The following is a 17,644-nucleotide window of genomic DNA, read 5'->3' as shown; positions in this document are numbered from 1 at the left end:
AAATAATTGTTTCTATCAAGTAATCAATAAAATATTTTCCACACATTACTATGCTAAAAATTTAATGATTATTTGATAAGCATGCTAATTACATATGAAGTTATGCATCTCGCAGTTATTTCACTATTTTCACATAAAATCCTATGCATACTAGTCTTTCTTAATCCACAAAATGGTTGAATCCACAATTGATTAATTTAGTAATTTAAAATAATAATTACCAAAATTTTTTATCCCAAGTTTTGGTTTCTTAATCTTTTCTTTCCAGTTAATTTTTAAGCATATTTTCAGAAAATCTCTATATGAAATTTCTCTTTCAGTGATTACTTTTGAATTTCAACATTTTTAAAAGAGTTAAATAAGTGTAAACCCATTGTTATCAGGTATAAATTAAATTCCAGTTGGGGGAAAAAATCACATTCTAAAATAGTGATTGTCATTGAACCTTATTACCACTATATATAAAATTGACAAATAACTTCATAATTTTGACAGAAAGTTTCAGAATTTCCAAAGACTAATGTGAAGAAATAATGAGAGTCACAAGGAAGTTTTTTCTAGCTCACTACTGACATTGATCAGCTTGGAAAATACTGCTCTGAATATACTACCTAGTAATTTTTGTTCATTTTTTTCTTGTTAGGAACCTTTCCCTGAAATTAACAAAAGAGATTGATCAGGAAGCCAGGTGTCCCCATATCAGGGGAACGCCCAGCAGTCCATCTGCAGATTGGCCCCTGCCAGGTGTGGAAGAAAATGGAGGCATGGATTCTCTGCCATTCAGACTGATGCTACAGGACTGCACAGCCGTCAAGACATTATTATTAAAGATGAAAAGAGTTCTACAAGAGGTAATGGTTTGCTCTAAGATTAATGTTTTCAGTGCTGGTAGATAGTGAAGTCTGTAGACCTGGTTAATCCCTGCTTCTATCAATAGTTAACTGTATAACACTGGGCAGGGGTCAGATATCCTCGTGGAACTTAGCCTTTCTCATATGTCAAATAAAGGGTTTGTGGTTCTGTTTATAAGGTACTCTTCCCCAAAATTCTAAGATTCTGTGAAGGAATTAAAAAAGAATAAATTGATACCAAGTCTGGGAAAAGTCAGATAAAGAGAAATGGGCATCAGCTGTTATGTTTTTAAAAAGCTATTGAGAGACCTATTAACTGGACTTCATTTTAATGATATTGAGACTTTATATGATACCATAAAAGTAGTTTATTTAGTCATTTTTGTTCCAATAACAATTAATCTAGTAAAATTTCATCTGAATGTTTGATTGATTTTGCCCATTGACTCCAGGTGCCCTCTTTCAGTCTATGCTCAGTTAGATGATGAGCTAGTCAGGAAAATACGCAGTAGAGTCTTTCATCTTTATGTCCAAGAATCAGCCATTCTTTAGGATTCAAGTATGTTATGGTTTTATTTTTATAATTGCAACAGTTATTTTCTTTGGAGGATTTCTGTAAAAAGTGTAAACAATATTATTTCAAAGATGTAAAATGAGGGGACCAGAATTTTAAATGACTTTCCTCTAGTGGGTGTGAATTCGGAACAACAGCCTCAGATTTCTGACTCTCAATTCAGTGACATTTTATCATGTCCTATTATCGTTTAACTGATTTCTCATTATTGATAAGGGATGTTCATAAATAGTGTGAGAACAGAAAAATACAACTATTTAATATGAGTAGTATTATGACTCACTTACAATGATGACCACTGATATTTCCTTTTCTAACACTGATAAAAACAATAATAACAACACTAGTGGCTACCACTAGAGGCCAGAAATGAATCAGGGAGAGAGAAGGGAATTTAAGAGAAGTGATTGTCATAGCCTATTAGGGGCATCCAGTCATGTATTCCTGTCAGCTATTAAAGTAATAACTGGAAGGGATCTCTGCATCCCAAACCAGTTTATATCTCTGGGGTGGTCTTTGTGTCTATGCAGTGGTGTGTAGGAGTGGTGTGCTTATACTTGATCATTGTTAGAATTTCAGGAATTTTATGAGCTGACAGTTAAGCACAGGCATTAAAAAAATTAAATTATATACACTTACAATGAAACAAATCATATTTTTAAAAGGGTAATCAGTACTGAAATCTCTACATTTCCTACTAACTTTACTATATTTTACTATTAATTACACTTGTGAGCTTATTTACATCTATTGGATCTATATGTAGAAATACTATATAATAGCTAATGTGCATTCATTTATGTCACTTTGTTAGCGTGAAATCAGCCACACAGGAATATTATGCCACAGAAATTGGCAAACAAAGCAAGGTAGGGCTTTTTAATTTTGGAGAGCTGTTGTTAAATATTTACCAGTACACCGCTATATGTATGACTATGTGGTTTCTATATTGACAACATAAGTGTTTCTGTCTGCACCAGTCCAGGCTTCCTGACCTTTTGCTTGACATGTAGTTTGAACCTCTCTGAACAACGCAAACTTAATAATAGCTGTTATATTAAAAGATATTAATCTCAAAGTCTGTAACAGTCAAGTATTCAGTTTTCTACCTCTCTCTTTGGTCTGGATTTTAATTTAAAAAAATCAAAAAAGTAAAAGGAAGTAGGAAAAACTGACAGGAAGAGTCAAGGGGCTTTCTTATGTACTTAATTTTATAATTTAAAAATATGCAGTGATATTCACTATAAAGTCAATATTCAGAATATACTGAGATTGTTTTTATATTTCTATCTGTTTTTCTTCATTAAAGAGTATTTGAAGAAACTGAAGAGAATTGACTTTTAAAGCTAATGTAAAATGAACAATAATTACATCTATTTGTTAAGCCCATTCAGAGATCGGGGGTCTTACTCTTTATGGTCAGCAAGAAAAGCAATATTATTATATGATTAGCATTAACATCTCTTCTAGAAAAATGATATTCATAATAGGTGCCTTTAAAGAAAATATTCTCTAAGCTATGAGTTTTTAAATGGCAATTCAGATTTCATTGCTGAATTTAATTCCAGCTATTCATTTTAGATTAATAATACCTTTTTTAACATAGACAAATAGAGTTTATTTCTATTAACTTATTTTTATGATGCTAGTAGTCCACCTGTGTATACAAATAATTTTTTTTAATAGATCTTTATTGGAGTATAATTGCTTCACAATACTCTGTTAGTTTCTGTTGTACACCAAAGTGAATCAGCCATATGCATACACATGTCCCCACATCCCCTCCCTCTTGAGCCTCCCTCCCACCCTCCCTATACCCCTCTAGGTCATCACAAAGCACCGAGCTGATCTCCCTGTTCTATGCTGCTGCTTCCCACTACAGATAATTTTTAACTGTAGAATATCCCAATTATTTTATTTTTAAGATGAAAAAAGTCATTAATGAGTTTAGTGTATCACACTGGAAACCACTCCTATTTGAGATTTTTCCTAATGCTACTCTGTTGCCATCTTAGATTTTAATTCTTAGATAGGTCAAGTGTGAATAATCTGAGTGGAAGCTCACACTGCCAATTTTATCCCCCTTCTTTGGAGATCATTTGCTATGACAACCGCAAATATCCATTCCTTTATTTAAAAAAAAAAAAAAAAGGCTGGCTTTGGGCCCTAAGAAATTCTTTTGTCACTTTATTTTTTCATATTAGTGATTTTTAATAAAAGTGACTACAGCAAGGGAGAACTATATAAATTTTTCTTCCTTTTTTGTTAACTTTTTCACATAACTCCATTACCTGTAAAAGAAGAAAATATTTAATACAATATCTATAGAAATAGTTTTTGTTTTGATGTTTCCTTTCAGTTTGCGCTGTTCTCTTTTTGTTATTCTCTTATTATAGAATTTGTTTGTACTGTTCGGTAACTGACCAAGAAGACTACTGGGAAGGGATTTTAGATGCAGTACATAGTTTCTAGTAAGATAACAGCTAATAAGAATGTTTATCCAAGATTGTTTGCAATGCCCCTCCACCCAACATGCTTGCCTTTTTTTTTTTTTTTTTTGTGGCACGCGGGCCTCTCACTGCTGTGGCCTCTCCCACCGCGGAGCACAGGCTCTGGACACGCAGGCCCAGCAGCCATGGCCCACGGGCCCAGCCGCTCCGCGGCACGTGGGATCCTCCCGGACCAGGGCATGAACCCGCGTCCCCTGCATCGGCAGGCAGACTCCCAACCACTGTGCCACCAAGGAAGCCCATGCTTGCCTTTTTAATTTATGTTTAACAAATGGTCCTAGCAAATTTCCTAAATCATATAAGACATTTTTTTTAAAGTTAGATAAATGTTAAACAAATTTAAAAAATGTTGACATGATCAGGGGAATCTAACAATAAAATTACATTAGTGAAAATCAGAGAACTATTTGTTCGAGAATCAATATAATTTACAAGCTCAGGTAGTTGACATAAACATTTGGGTTTGCCATTGAATAAAGAGCTCTTACCCATTTTTCTTTTTTTCTCAACAATCTAGCAGTTCAAACTAATTTTATTATCTCTAAAAAATAATAATGGGAAACTTTCAAGGATAATTTTAAACATAAACTTATTTCTTTTATTTTTAAATATAATACATAAATATATGACAAAATTTGGAGTGTTTTGAACTTCACCGTAAATCATTGTATGGTGGGCATTCCTTAAAGATTTTTTTCTTTTAGCACATTTTGGTGAAATGATTCCAAAATCTATAACAACGTTCTTATAAACTAACATTTTCCTATCAGCAAATCTCAAAAGCAAATGAAAAGCCTGTAGAATAGGAACTCCATCAATGGATAATTACAGAAGGAAAAAGCAACAGTGGAGAGTCATGAAGTAAGGAAATTCACCAAAAACAAGCAATTACCCATGTAAATCTAGATAACAATATAATAATTAGACTGCTCTTTATATTTATCTTTTGAAAATAATAAAATTCCAAGTTTCTGCTACCTACTTTGTTTATTTGCTTGTTTTTGCTTCCATAAAAATTAGTTTAAGATAAAAATTGGAAAAAGATACACCACAAAAACTGCAAATGCAAGAAAACTAGAGTGGCTCTACCCATGTCAGGTAGATATAAAGATAAGATATATCACCAGAATCAAAGAGCTGCATTTCATAATGATAATACAACATTATAAAGCATTTATACTCCAATAAAGATGTGAAAAAAATTATATACACACACACACACACACACACACACAAAAAAGAGTCAGTTCATCAGGAAGACATAACAGTCATACCTGTGGATGACCTATGTATGTAACTTGTAAATATATGTTGCAAAATCTGACAGAACTAAATGAAGAGGTAGGTACTTCACAATCATAGTTGAAGATTTTAACTCTCTTCTCTCAATAACTGATAAAACAACTAAAAATCAGGAAAGCTTCAGAAAATTTGAAAACCGTATTAGAGTAATTAGAGTATTAGAGTAATATCAAGAAGCAAGGGAAAACATTGCTTTAAGAAAGCCAACTTGAGGAATGATGCTGAGAAGTAAATATGATAAGAAAAGAAAAGATAAACAGTCAGTGGATTTGTCAATCTACTGATTAATTCCAAAAGCATATTTCCCAGGCTTTAGAAATTTCAATATGTAAAACAATCTATACAAAGTATTAATTTATAAAGCTAAAGCCTAAAATAGAAATGGTAACTCTTTCCAGCTTGTTCTCAGTTATTAAATTATTGGTTTATTTCTTTGTAAGTCATTGGTCTATGAATTTGAAGGATGTGAAAATGAATGCCCTGAACAAATTTTTTAAAATATGTTTTAAGGTAAGACATGTCTTAGTTTTGGAAGGATATTATAAATTTTATTAGGTTAATTAATAATGATGACCAAACGTTCATCTTACATGAGTACCCTCCATACTGAGGTATTATTTTTTTCTTTAAAGAGTATTACTTATATTACCTAAAGTTGTAATTTATACTGCAGAGGCAATCTAATATAGTGATCACAATATACTAGTCTGTACTAGGACAGACTGCTCAAATTTGAGTATCAAATCTCAGTAGGTACATATGACTTTGAGCGAAGTGCTAATCTCTCCATGAGAATCTGGTCTCTCTCAGAAGCAGAATTACTACGTTAAGTGCATGTTCAAAACTACTAGATAATATCAAAGTTTTTCCAAAGTGCTTGTACCAAATTACTCTCCCTCCGGGTATATTCATGTAATAGAATGCTTTATGTTCATGTATCATCATGTCCCACAAAGAGTGTTTTCAACACAAAAACCAAGTCACAGATAAATTCATACAGAATATAGAGTTTAAAAATATGCAAAGCTAAATAATTATTAAATATTATTAAAGAATATACATTTTGAAAAGTATGGGGATGTTAAACATGGTAGTCAGGGTAAGATTACATGTGTAGAGGTAGTGGTTGAGGAGGAGTGGACATGTGCAATTAAGGCAGATATTTATTTTATATTCATGGTATATTTTCTTATGTGTTTCTGTCAAAATCATTGCATATACATAATATTTTCTTATATATGTTTAACGTTGCCTTAAAAAACTCAGTCTTCCCAAATTGTGTGTCCTCTGAGTGGCTCCCTCTACACCAACTCCATCCCCTACAATGCTATTTTCCTCTGTATTTCTCTTCCCTTTGCCATCAGTGTATCATTTGGTATTTAAACAATGATGTCAAACTAAAAACGGAGTGGGATCAGTGAGAGAAAGGGTATAACAATCAGGCAGAGAATTCTTTCCCGGTATAAGTACTTACATAATCCGCCAGTCATGTGTATTATTTTATTACTTATTAAAAACAAACTACAGCCCTGTATTAACAATAACCGCCACCCTCATTGTACCTGAATGATGTGGTTATTTGTGTTATAATCATATTCAATAATTAATCAAATAACCACTAATGTGGTTCTGCTATGCATGTTTGACTTTTAATTTTCTTCTTGCATCCAGCATTAATGTCTCAGCTGTAATACAACTCACATACTATTGTGTGATTTGATGGGCTAAATCTCACATCAAGAATTTCAGGCTGCAACATAGCAGATATACAGCAGATGGCACTCTGCAGGATCTCTAGGGGATGCTTAGTGGGTTCAGTGCTTCTGGTGGGGGAAGGAAAGGAGAGAGCAGAAAGCCATTTAAGCAAATGATGCTGTGGAAAGCCTGCAATTGTGTTCCTCTGAGACACACTTTTACAGAAATTGTGTTTTATTCAGGTTTGAAAATCAGAAACAAAGGCATATTTAACTACAGTGAAAATGCCTATTTTTAATCACCGAGTATATAAAAGATGGTGTTACAAATTCAGACAGCATAATGCAGTTGCTTAGGAGTAATATAAACTGTAAAGTGTTCACATGTTTACAGATTAGCAAAAGCGTTTTAACATCTAGTGACTCATTTAGATGCAGGACAGTTATTCCTTAACTATTTCATTTTAACCTTGATGAAAATGAAACCTTGAGAAAACTAGTATTGACTTTTAATATAAATTTACTAATAGGAATACAGATGTTTACTATTTCAAGTATTGTAGTTTAAATAGATTATTTTCTGTTATTGTTTTTTAAAGTGAAATAAGCTCTGTATAGTGGGCTAGCTATTAATAAAATCAAAGTAACTCATATTTATGACAAATACATGTGACGACAAATAGATACATCTGTCTTGTTCTCTTGGTTAGATGAGCTTCTGTAAGTAAGAGGAGATGAGGAGTTTAAAACGAATAATGAATTATTATGAAAAATTTTATTCACTTACCTCAAAAATAGACAAATATTGTTTTGTTATCCATGGCCTTCATTAGGGGTCAGCAAAGTCTTTCTGTAAAGTCCTGGCCATATAGACTGTATTGCAACAACTCAATTAAGTAGTAGTAAGAAAGCAGATATATGATGTAAACAAATGAGCATAGCTAGAGTCCCATAAAACTTTATTTACAAAAACAGGCAGTGGACCAGATTTGGTTCTTGTTCTGGGCCTGTCATCCCATACTACTTAAGAGAGAGGTATCACGATACTACTTCAAGTATCATGAGGACGCACTGTGTAGTTAAGAGCATTAGTTTAAGGAACCAGAATATACAGTCTATATCCCATCTCTTTACTTACTAGCTCAGTGATCCTAGGCAAGTTAAACCCTACAGATAATAATATTAACATATCACTTAAGTTTGTTGAGAATATTAAATATGTTTTAAATGCATGGAACAGTGTTGGACACATATCAAACGCTCAACTTGAGTTAGTTATTATTTTATTATCACAAAGTCTGAGGACCACTAGTGAAATAAAATGATCATGGATCTAACATTAGGCAAAACCTGAATTCAAATCTTACTTAGATCTACAATTCAGCGATGTTATTTTATTCTATTTTATTCAGTTTCTTTGATAAGCATTAGGTTTCCACATATAGAATAAGAGGATAAAAATTCTTATAAAGTTTATTGTGAAAATTAGATTTAAATTGTATCTGGCAGGTCTAAAGTTCTAAATAAATATTAGTTCTCTTCTCTTACCCCACTTTTAAAAAATGTATGCTAACATTACTTCTCAGCTTGTTGCCCAGATTGAGATTTGATTCCAACTTCATAGCACTTCCATGATTCTTATTTCCTTTAGAACTGGCCCTTGATTTTGGTGTTCCTATTTCTTGCATGTTCCAGAGCTATAGTCTGGCCCTTAAGCCCCAGGTTTGTGGCAGAGATTATTTCACTGGTTCACAGAATTTCTAAATACTGCTAAACCTCTGATCAAACTGCATAGTGTAGTAAATTTTGTATAGATATCAGTGAATAAATAATATATCCAGATATAGTGCCTATCTTTAGATTTTAAAATCTTTCCAAAATTTTGTTTTTAAGAAATATTCATAAGTGTTTGCTGAAATAAAGTCTGTTTTAAAATCATTTTCTTGCAAGGGAGTCTATTTTATAGAAGTGATTTTCTTAGCTTCTGTTTGCAGCTAAGATATGATTTTTAATTTTTTAAAAAATTTTATTTATTTATTTATTATTTTTGGCTGTGTTGGGTCTTCGCTTCTGTGAGAGGGCTTTCTCTAGTTGCAGCAAGCGGGGGCCACTCTTCATCGCGGTGCGCGGGCCTCTCGCTATCGCGGCCTCTCTTGTTGTGGAGCACAGGCTCCAGACGTGCAGGCTCAGTAGTTGTGGCTCACGGGCCTAGTTGCTCCGCGGCATGTAGGATCTTCCCAGACCAGGGCTCAAACCCGTGTCCCCTGCATTGGCAGGCAGATTCTCAACCACTGTGCCACAAGGGAAGCCCTAAGATATGATTTTAATTCATCTCTATCTTCCCCCAAACAATTCCGCTTTCACTTAAGGCGGCACTTTGTCTAGATTTAAACTTATGATATAAAATATTATTTTAATAATGTAATCTAGGATGAAATTTAATATAATCCACAGTTACCTTAGTTATATTATGCTATTTATTTCTTATTTAGGGCTTTGCAAAAAGCGCGTAGTCAGCATATTGCTTTGTTTCATGTAACTCTTGGAACATCTACCACGGTTTGGACACATAGTTAAATTTAAAGTGTGGTCTAATTCAGTATCTGCTGAAAGCTCTGTGTCCCAATATGCCTCTATTGCTTATGAAACCTAACGCTATTCTGAATATTAAGGCCCATTTTCTGATATGACTATGCTTCCTCGTTTACTACACATTCTTGAAAAAAATTATTTTATTTAAGGACTTGGCAGATGCTATGTCAAATTTAACTGCCACTGGAGAGATAATTGCAACCTATAAATATTCTTGAATTGTTTCTTCCAGACATTTCTCTTTACTTAGTTGACATCCAAGACTATCTATCCTACTGGCAAACTGTTTAGTACCTACCAAAGCTGCATTTTTTTCTCTCAAGAAACCTTCAGAAAAGGGAACCATTTTTTTGGTAATGAATAGTGGGCAGAAAAGCACTTAATATTGTGGATACATGTAACTCTGTGGACCACAGACCGAGAAACTGCTGGCATTGATTTGGGGAGCAAAAATCCTGCAGATACCATCTACATCTCTGTCCATACAGCAAATATAAGAATTCATCGTTGAAAGATAGTCACAGGATGTACTAATTCAAGTGTGGATTTGAGAATATTGCGATATTAGAGAACAGAAAAGGTACCAGGATGCCAGCTGTGTGTGTGCCCACACGTGTGTGCATGTGCGCAGGTGTGTAGGTGTGTTGGGGGTTGTTGAGTATAATGTATTTGTATGTGTTGTGGTTGAGAGGCAGGGTTGGAAAGTGTCTTAAAAATATGTCCAAAAAGCTAATGCCCTAACTGTGTAGTTGTCGTCTATTTGCTTCTTCCCTGGCAAATTAGATTTGGCCCTATTGGAAGATCCTGAAAACCTTGCAAAAAATAACAGGATGCTCATAAAAGACACATGAGGGCATATGTCTGCTCTCATGGGGCACAGTCTTACTTCTGAGTAATTTCTTGGTATCCTATTATCATCTCTTACTGGCTGTCTTCACTAGAATCACTTGAATAGATTACCTTTTAACGACCCACCTCTCCCTGTCTTTTATATTAGCCTTCAGACGTTTCATATATTTTTACTACCTTCAGGGAATTCTTGGTTTGTTTGACCAGACAGAGCGGGAGTGACCTGGGCTCCACTTTAAATCTCATGAAGTATCTCCTCACGCAGGACTTAACAATTTCCCAGTCCTTTCCTCCTCCCCACCTGCCACACACATCCTTTTCATTGTAAATCACAGCCCAAGAGAAATGGTGTTTTTCCATCAGTGCTTCAGATATTCACAGTCTCTCAGCTCATCATGCAGCCCTCCATCAAATTGAAATCCTGGTCATGGGATAATAAGCATTTAGCTTTAAAGAAGATGTGGCACATATATACAATGGAATATTACTCAGCCATAAAAAGAAACGAAATTGAGTTATTTGTAGTGAGGTGGATGGACCTAGAATCTGTCATACAGAGTGAAGTAAGTCAGAGAGAGAAAAACAAATACCGTATGCTAACACATACATATGGAATCTAAAAAAAAAAAAAAAAAAGGTCATGAAGAACCTAGGGGCAAGACGGGAATAAAGATGCAGACCTACTAGAGAATGGACTTGAGGATATGGGGAGGGGGAAGGGTAAGCTGGGACGAAGTGAGGGAGTGGCATGGACATATATACACTACCAAACGTAAAATAGATAGCTAGTGGGAAGCAGCTGCATAGCACAGGGAGATCAGCTCGGTGCTTTGTGACCACCTAGGGGGGTGGGATAGGGAGGGTGAGAGGGAGACACAAGAGGGAGGAGATATGGAGATATATGTGTATGTATAGCTGATTCACTTTGTTATACAGCAGCAACTAACACACCACTGTAAAGCAATTATACTCCAGTAAAGATGTTAAAAAAAAACAAAAGGAAATCCTCACTTATCTTATTGTAATGAGAATTCTCTTCCTTAACACCATCATTCCTGTAGCTGTTCTTGGTAGTTTAACAACTATTCTCCTGATTATAAACTTACGTGAGGCTTTTACACTATGTAGAACGTGAGTCAAGTTGCCTGCCTGCCACAAGCTCCACAGAACGTTTTTCTGTAAGATTACTGAGGGTGAGACATGGACAGGAGCCGGAACTCTACTCCTGTTTGTGTTTGAGGAGTAACTCTACTAATTCTGTAGTTTTTTTTTTTTTTTCTCTGATAGTTACATGCGACTGTATTTATTATTTTTAACAGGATTTTGTAGACATCAGTGATATTGATCAGTTTAGCAAGTGTTACCATGTTGAACTTCTTAGAAATGCTCTTTATACTCTGCCCTGAATATTAAAACAAACCATCGGAACACAAACTATCATGGTTTTTTTTCCAAAAGTGTGCTGTGTATTTGTAAGGTAAATAATGTGAATGAAATGCAGTGAATACTCAGTAATGATAAATCATTATGAAAAATGGGATCCATTTGTGACAATTTTAAAAATAGTATTGATATTCCCAAATGTATACAAAATATTTCTTTAAAGTAGCACTGATTGTAGGATGGGGCATAGGAAAAGAAAAAGGAAAATTCAGATATAGTTTATTTTACACTTCATTAGGACAAGTTCAAATGGACCTTGTCATTTCTCCTAAGAGTTTAGGAAGTGAAGGAAGTTCAAGATAGTAAGAAATCTGGATGAATAAAGAAACTTATCAATCAGTGAGTAATAACCACTGTTATTTGGCTTGTGATAGGTGATACTTTATTTTATTTTTTTTTATTTGTTTTTTTTTGGCCTCACCACGCAGCATGTGGGATCTTAGTTCCCAGACCAGGGATCGAACCCGCACCCCTTGCATTAGAAGTGCAGAGTCTTAACCACTGGACTGCCAGGGAAGCACAAATAGGTGATATTTTAGTAAAAAAGAAATAATCATGCCTGCGTTTAAAATTTAAATGGGAAAACACAATGGGAAAACACTTTCAAAATAAGGTATTTTTATGATAATTTAATTGCGCCTCCATTTCTTAAGGGCATTTATTTTTTTAATGACTCACTGCTTTTTTAAGTTCAATAGATTTTTTTAAGCAAATAGATTATTATGTGGCATTTTATTTTATAGGCCCTTTAATTCAATTTATACATAGACTCACAGTCTTCTGTTCAGTTTTTCCCACAAATATTCACTGAATAACAGTCTCTGAAGCTGCAAAAAGAAATAATGAAAGCAAGGATAGAGGGAAAGAGGGAAGACAGTACTTGCCCTCAAGAGAGAGGTATGCAAGGTTCTTGTGTTTACAAAATAAAATCATCTTAGACCCTGGAGTTTCTATGGGTGTCACGCACAGTTCAAGAGACAGATCCCCAGAATTTATATATTGAAGCTGTAATCCTCAGTGTAACTCAATTTGGAGATAGGGGCTTTAGTCATTACAATTATATGAGGTCAAAAAGATGGGGCCCTCGTCCAATATGACTGGTGTCCTTATAGTAAAAAAAAAAAAAAAAAAAGGTACCAGGAATGCACCCACACAGAGGGAATTTGGCCTTGGACAGGCACAGAGAGAAGACCATGTGAACAAACAAAGATGGTCACTTGTAAGCCATGTAGAGAGGCCTCAGAAGAAACCTGATTTCCCAACACCTTAATGTTGGACTTCTGGCCTCTAGAACTTTGAGAAAATTAATTTCTGTTATTTAAACCACCCAGTCTGGGGTATTTTGTTATGGCAGCTCTGGAAAACTAATATACCAGCCAAGCTCCCAGATAGACCAAAGCAAGCCCAAAGTAGATTTTTGCACAGGGAACCTGGGACTTTGTTGTACTATTCCAGGGGACCACCAAGAGAGTGACGTAGTCTTACAGTATTAATGAAAAACAGAAACTAGCTGCTTGTTCTTACACATTCATCTGTGCATGTGGCAGAAAGGCTCAACAGCTTCGTGCTCACATTAAGAAAGGGGCAATGCTCCCTGAATGGTTTCACTCTTAAATGGCCAAGAGGTTAAGTTAATTTTATGCTAATTTCTTTGTGCAGAAGTGTGTCTGAAAGTAGCAGTCCTGACTAGAAACTAATTTGTTGTCAATATGCAGGATTTACGAGAGGAAAGGTTATTGAGGGGGATGAAGATCAGTTTAGACTGATCCGGGTTTGAGGTAATGAGTGTGGAGTGGAACAGCGTCAATAGGTATCTAGGAAAAGAGAGGAGACTGAAAGCTGTAGGTGAAGTGAAGAGATTAATGACGGATTTTTGTATAGGGATAGAGGAGAAAACATATGAAAGATTGTTTTGATATTATAAACCTGGGGAGTGGAAAGAATGGCACTGCTCAACTTGAAAGAGGAAATTCAAACTTCTAGTTCTGGAGACAAAATCATGAGCTTGATCTGATTTATGTTAGATTTGAAGTAGTGGTGTCTTATCCAAATCGCTCATTCACCTGACTTCTGAACAAGTCATCAATACAGAGAGGCTAGGATAAAAGGCCATGCCTAAAGTTACACATTTGTTAATTTATTTGCTTAGATGTGCTTAAATGTTGATGTGATTCATTATCCTTCTGTGATTTTTGAAGTGAGCAAGTTTGGGGAAAGTTAAGAGAGAAAAGAAGAAGCAAGTGGGTCTGAAGAGAACAGAGGGAAGGTATGCAAAGAAGCAGTTATAAAATAATTAGCATATATATAGTGCTTACAGGGTACCAGGCATTATTGTTAAGCCATTTACAAATTATCCCATTTTACCTTCCTAACAGCCCTATGATAACGGTGTTCTTACTATCATCTCTGTTTCATAGGTAAGGAAGTTGAGATTCACAGTGGTTAGGCATTTTAAGTCAGGATTTTAAATAGCCAGGGCCCTGTGAGCTTCAGAGCACATACTCTTAGCCTCTCCAACATAATGTATAGATTTGGTGAAAATAGAGCGTAAAAAGAGTGGGGGGAAGAGGGAGAATATTCTTAAACAAAAAAGGCAAGATTGTCGTAGTCGAATTTTCTGTAGAAGTAAAGAGAATAAAGTTTGTTGGATTAAATTAAAAATGAAGTCCTTGATTTAAAAAAAGGACATGTTAAGATAGTGACAGGATAGGTGGGATTCCAGACTTCTAAATATTTTGGATGAAAATTAGGATGAGAAAGGAAGATTATGAATGGAAATAGTCATTCTTTAAAAAACAGTTTTTTTTAAATGAAGAAAGGGGAGATAATTGGTGAGTGGAAGAAAGCGCCACTCTCTGGTGCACTCTCTTCAGTTGCTCATATCTCTCTTAAATATAGCCGTTGCTCTGCATCTGCGGGTTCAGCATATAAGGATTCAACCAAAGACAACTGAAAATATTCGGGGAAAATTTCCTGAAAGTTCCAAAAAGCAAAACTTGAATCTCCCATGTGCTGGCAGTGATTTACATATATTTACATTGCATTAGGTATTACAAGTAATCTAGAGATTATTTAAAGTATACAGGATGATGTGCATAAGTTTTGTGCAAATACTACCTCATTTTATATATGAGAATTGAGCATTCAAGGACTTTGGTACCTGCAGTGGATCCTTCACACTCAACATGTACGGAAATAGCGCTTCTTAGTATTAATGTTCCCTTTCCCCAAATATCTACATGTTTTTTTCACCACCATTTTCTTAAATGCCAAAGCTTAAACCTGGGCTCCCACTTTGACACAGCTTTCTTCTCAGCCAGTGTGTCACTAAATCTCTAAAACCATTCTTTTCTCCCCCATCATTTACTCTCTGTATTTGTTACTTTCTGCAATCAATTCTTTAGTCAAAAATTTCATTGCCTTAAGTGTACAAAATAGTACAGTAGTCTCATAACCAAGAAACAGCATTGAGAAGTGTCTAAGAGCAGAAGCTATTAAGTTGCACAGACTTTGGGTAGAATCTCATCTCTCACATTTGCATACTAGTGCCTTTGGGGAAGTTATTTAATGTCTCCAAATTTGTTTCCTCTTGTGTAGAATGAAGAATTAAATAATAATAAGTGAGAATACTAATACTTGTTGCATAGTAAAAAAACAAATGAACAAACGAGAGAGAGAGAATAACTATTATGTTTCTCCTTTCTCTTCCCTAATCCTTTCTTATGTTTCATCATGCTATTTTTCTTCAAAACATTCCAGCAACCCATTATTTTATAAAGTCCAACGCCTCACCCTTTATTAAGAGATCTTCATAATTTGGTTATCTAGCTTTATCTCCCAGTTAACGTCTCTGCTCTGCTCTGGTCAGTGTGCCTTTTTTATTCTTCTCTAGATATGCCATGTTGCTTTCTTACTGCAAACTTCTGCACATTTTATTCCCTAAGGCTTGGCCTGCCCTTCTCCACCAACTTTGCCTGTGCAAATTCTTAACCTTAAATTTCACCGCTTTAACAAGCCTTACTTGATGTTCTTATTGGCTCTTACATGCATTTAATCATCCACATCCTTTCACTACGTTAGTTATGAAGATCAGTGTAGGTGTTTCCAGCTAAAGACCACATCTTTGTCTCCTTTGTATTTCCCAGAGCACCTAGCACAACAGTGGGTAGGTGGGGATGACTAAATATTCTTCAGTGTAAGAAGAGAGCATATGGATATTACCAAGAGAAAGGAGATAATTTTATTTTCTGAATAAATGTCTTAAATTTATTTTTTTAAATTTTAACTGAAGTAATGCCACAGGTGTGTATTGAGTACTTGTTGATTCTTATAAACTTGATTCTTGATTTCTGGATTTTACAAAATAAAGGATGCCAGATTCATTCTTTCTGAATTTGTCATTAATATTTGTATTGATACATAAATGCGCATAGATAAAATATTAAAATATTTAATTTGTATAATTATTTTAAATATTATTAAACCAGCAGCAAAACCAACACTCATATAAACAATTTGCTACTTGACCTAAATGTGTTGTCCTTAATGACAAGCCCACGTTAATTCAGCTTGGAAGACAGACATAGTGTTTGCTTCTGGGGCAGAGGACAAATTCACTTTTTGGCAAAAGCAGAAGACATACTGTCTTCCTCTAGGCCAAAGTTTGGGCAGCTTTGCTAGCAGCACCTTTAAAAGATTGTAATTTCCTAAGCTTGGGCTCCTTCAGTTGTGATGCAGTGTATGTGCCATATCCACCTGGGATGCTCTGCATAGCCTCAGTGGGATTTGGGGGGACAGGGACTCAAGGGGAGTGATGAAAACATTAAACTCATGCTGCCTGATGTATCCTGAGTAGTAAAGTCCCTGTGTCTCTGACCCAGAAGTCTCAAGTTTTCTGCTAGTATCCATGAAACTGTGGCATGCTAATTTATAGTTATTGAGTACAATCTCAGAACTTTCATGGTCTTTTCAAAGTTCATGTGCAAAATATTCTTCCTTTAGAAATAATTTATAAGTGGATTTAAAAATCATAAATGTATAGGTAAAATTACTTCCTAAATAAAATAAATCTAATGCATTAAATTCAAAATATTTTGAAGTATAATTTTCATATTTCAGAATGACAAAGTGTGCAGTAAAATAATGCAAAAAAATAAATATAAAATAAAATAATGCAGCCACATGTTCCTACTAGAATCAAGACTTCCTAGTTTTGTGGTATCCTTTATAAGAATGTTTTCATGTGATTGTAGAACTAGTACTGAAGAGCACACCTATCAAACTCATTAATATTTTTTCACTGAAAATATGGGGTGTTACTTTTGAGGTAGAGAAATAGGAATACATTTGCATGCATCACAAGTCTTTCAACTGCCATATATTTCTTACCAGGCAAACTACTTCTCTTTATAAAATAGATCTCTTTGGAAATAAAAGTTCATGTTTCTAAAACAATTAATCTTGCTTTGAATTTTCAATTATCAGAACTTGGCAGGTGTTTTGCAGCTTGTTTTTATTTTTAAAGATAATAGATTATTCACTTTTAAAAGCAAGTTGCATGGTCATGAATAGAGAATAAAATTTTTATAAAAAGTGTTTTTATATGTTTGTATATATTTTTATATGTTTTGTATGTTTAAAAAAGCCTGGGCATATGAAGAAGTCTGCACATCAAGCTGTTATCACAGTTTACCTAAGGAACAGGGAGGTAGAAGAAAATAGTTGACTTTTCCTTTGCATATCTGTACATTGACATTGTTTTCTCCTGCAATGTGAATTTATTGTTTTTTATCCTGGAAAGGCAAACTAATAAAGTATTTTTAATAAAAT

The 17,644-nt window shown here is 34.6% G+C and overlaps 1 protein-coding gene across 1 annotated transcript in view; it reads left to right on the top strand.

The window, feature by feature from the left end:
• Positions 1 to 17,644, top strand: part of CCSER1 (coiled-coil serine rich protein 1) — a 1,268,926-nt gene that overhangs the window by 452,684 nt on the left and 798,598 nt on the right. The window contains exon 6 of the mRNA XM_082837990.1: positions 644 to 851. Within this exon, the coding sequence (XP_082694116.1) occupies positions 644 to 851 (208 nt within the window). The remainder of the gene's footprint in view (positions 1 to 643; positions 852 to 17,644) is intronic.

Source organism: Leucopleurus acutus (assembly GCF_964270905.1).
Source record: "Leucopleurus acutus genome assembly, chromosome: 4".
In the NCBI taxonomy this organism is placed as follows: domain Eukaryota; kingdom Metazoa; phylum Chordata; class Mammalia; order Artiodactyla; family Delphinidae; genus Leucopleurus; species Leucopleurus acutus.
This window is presented reverse-complemented; position numbering and strand designations above follow the sequence as displayed.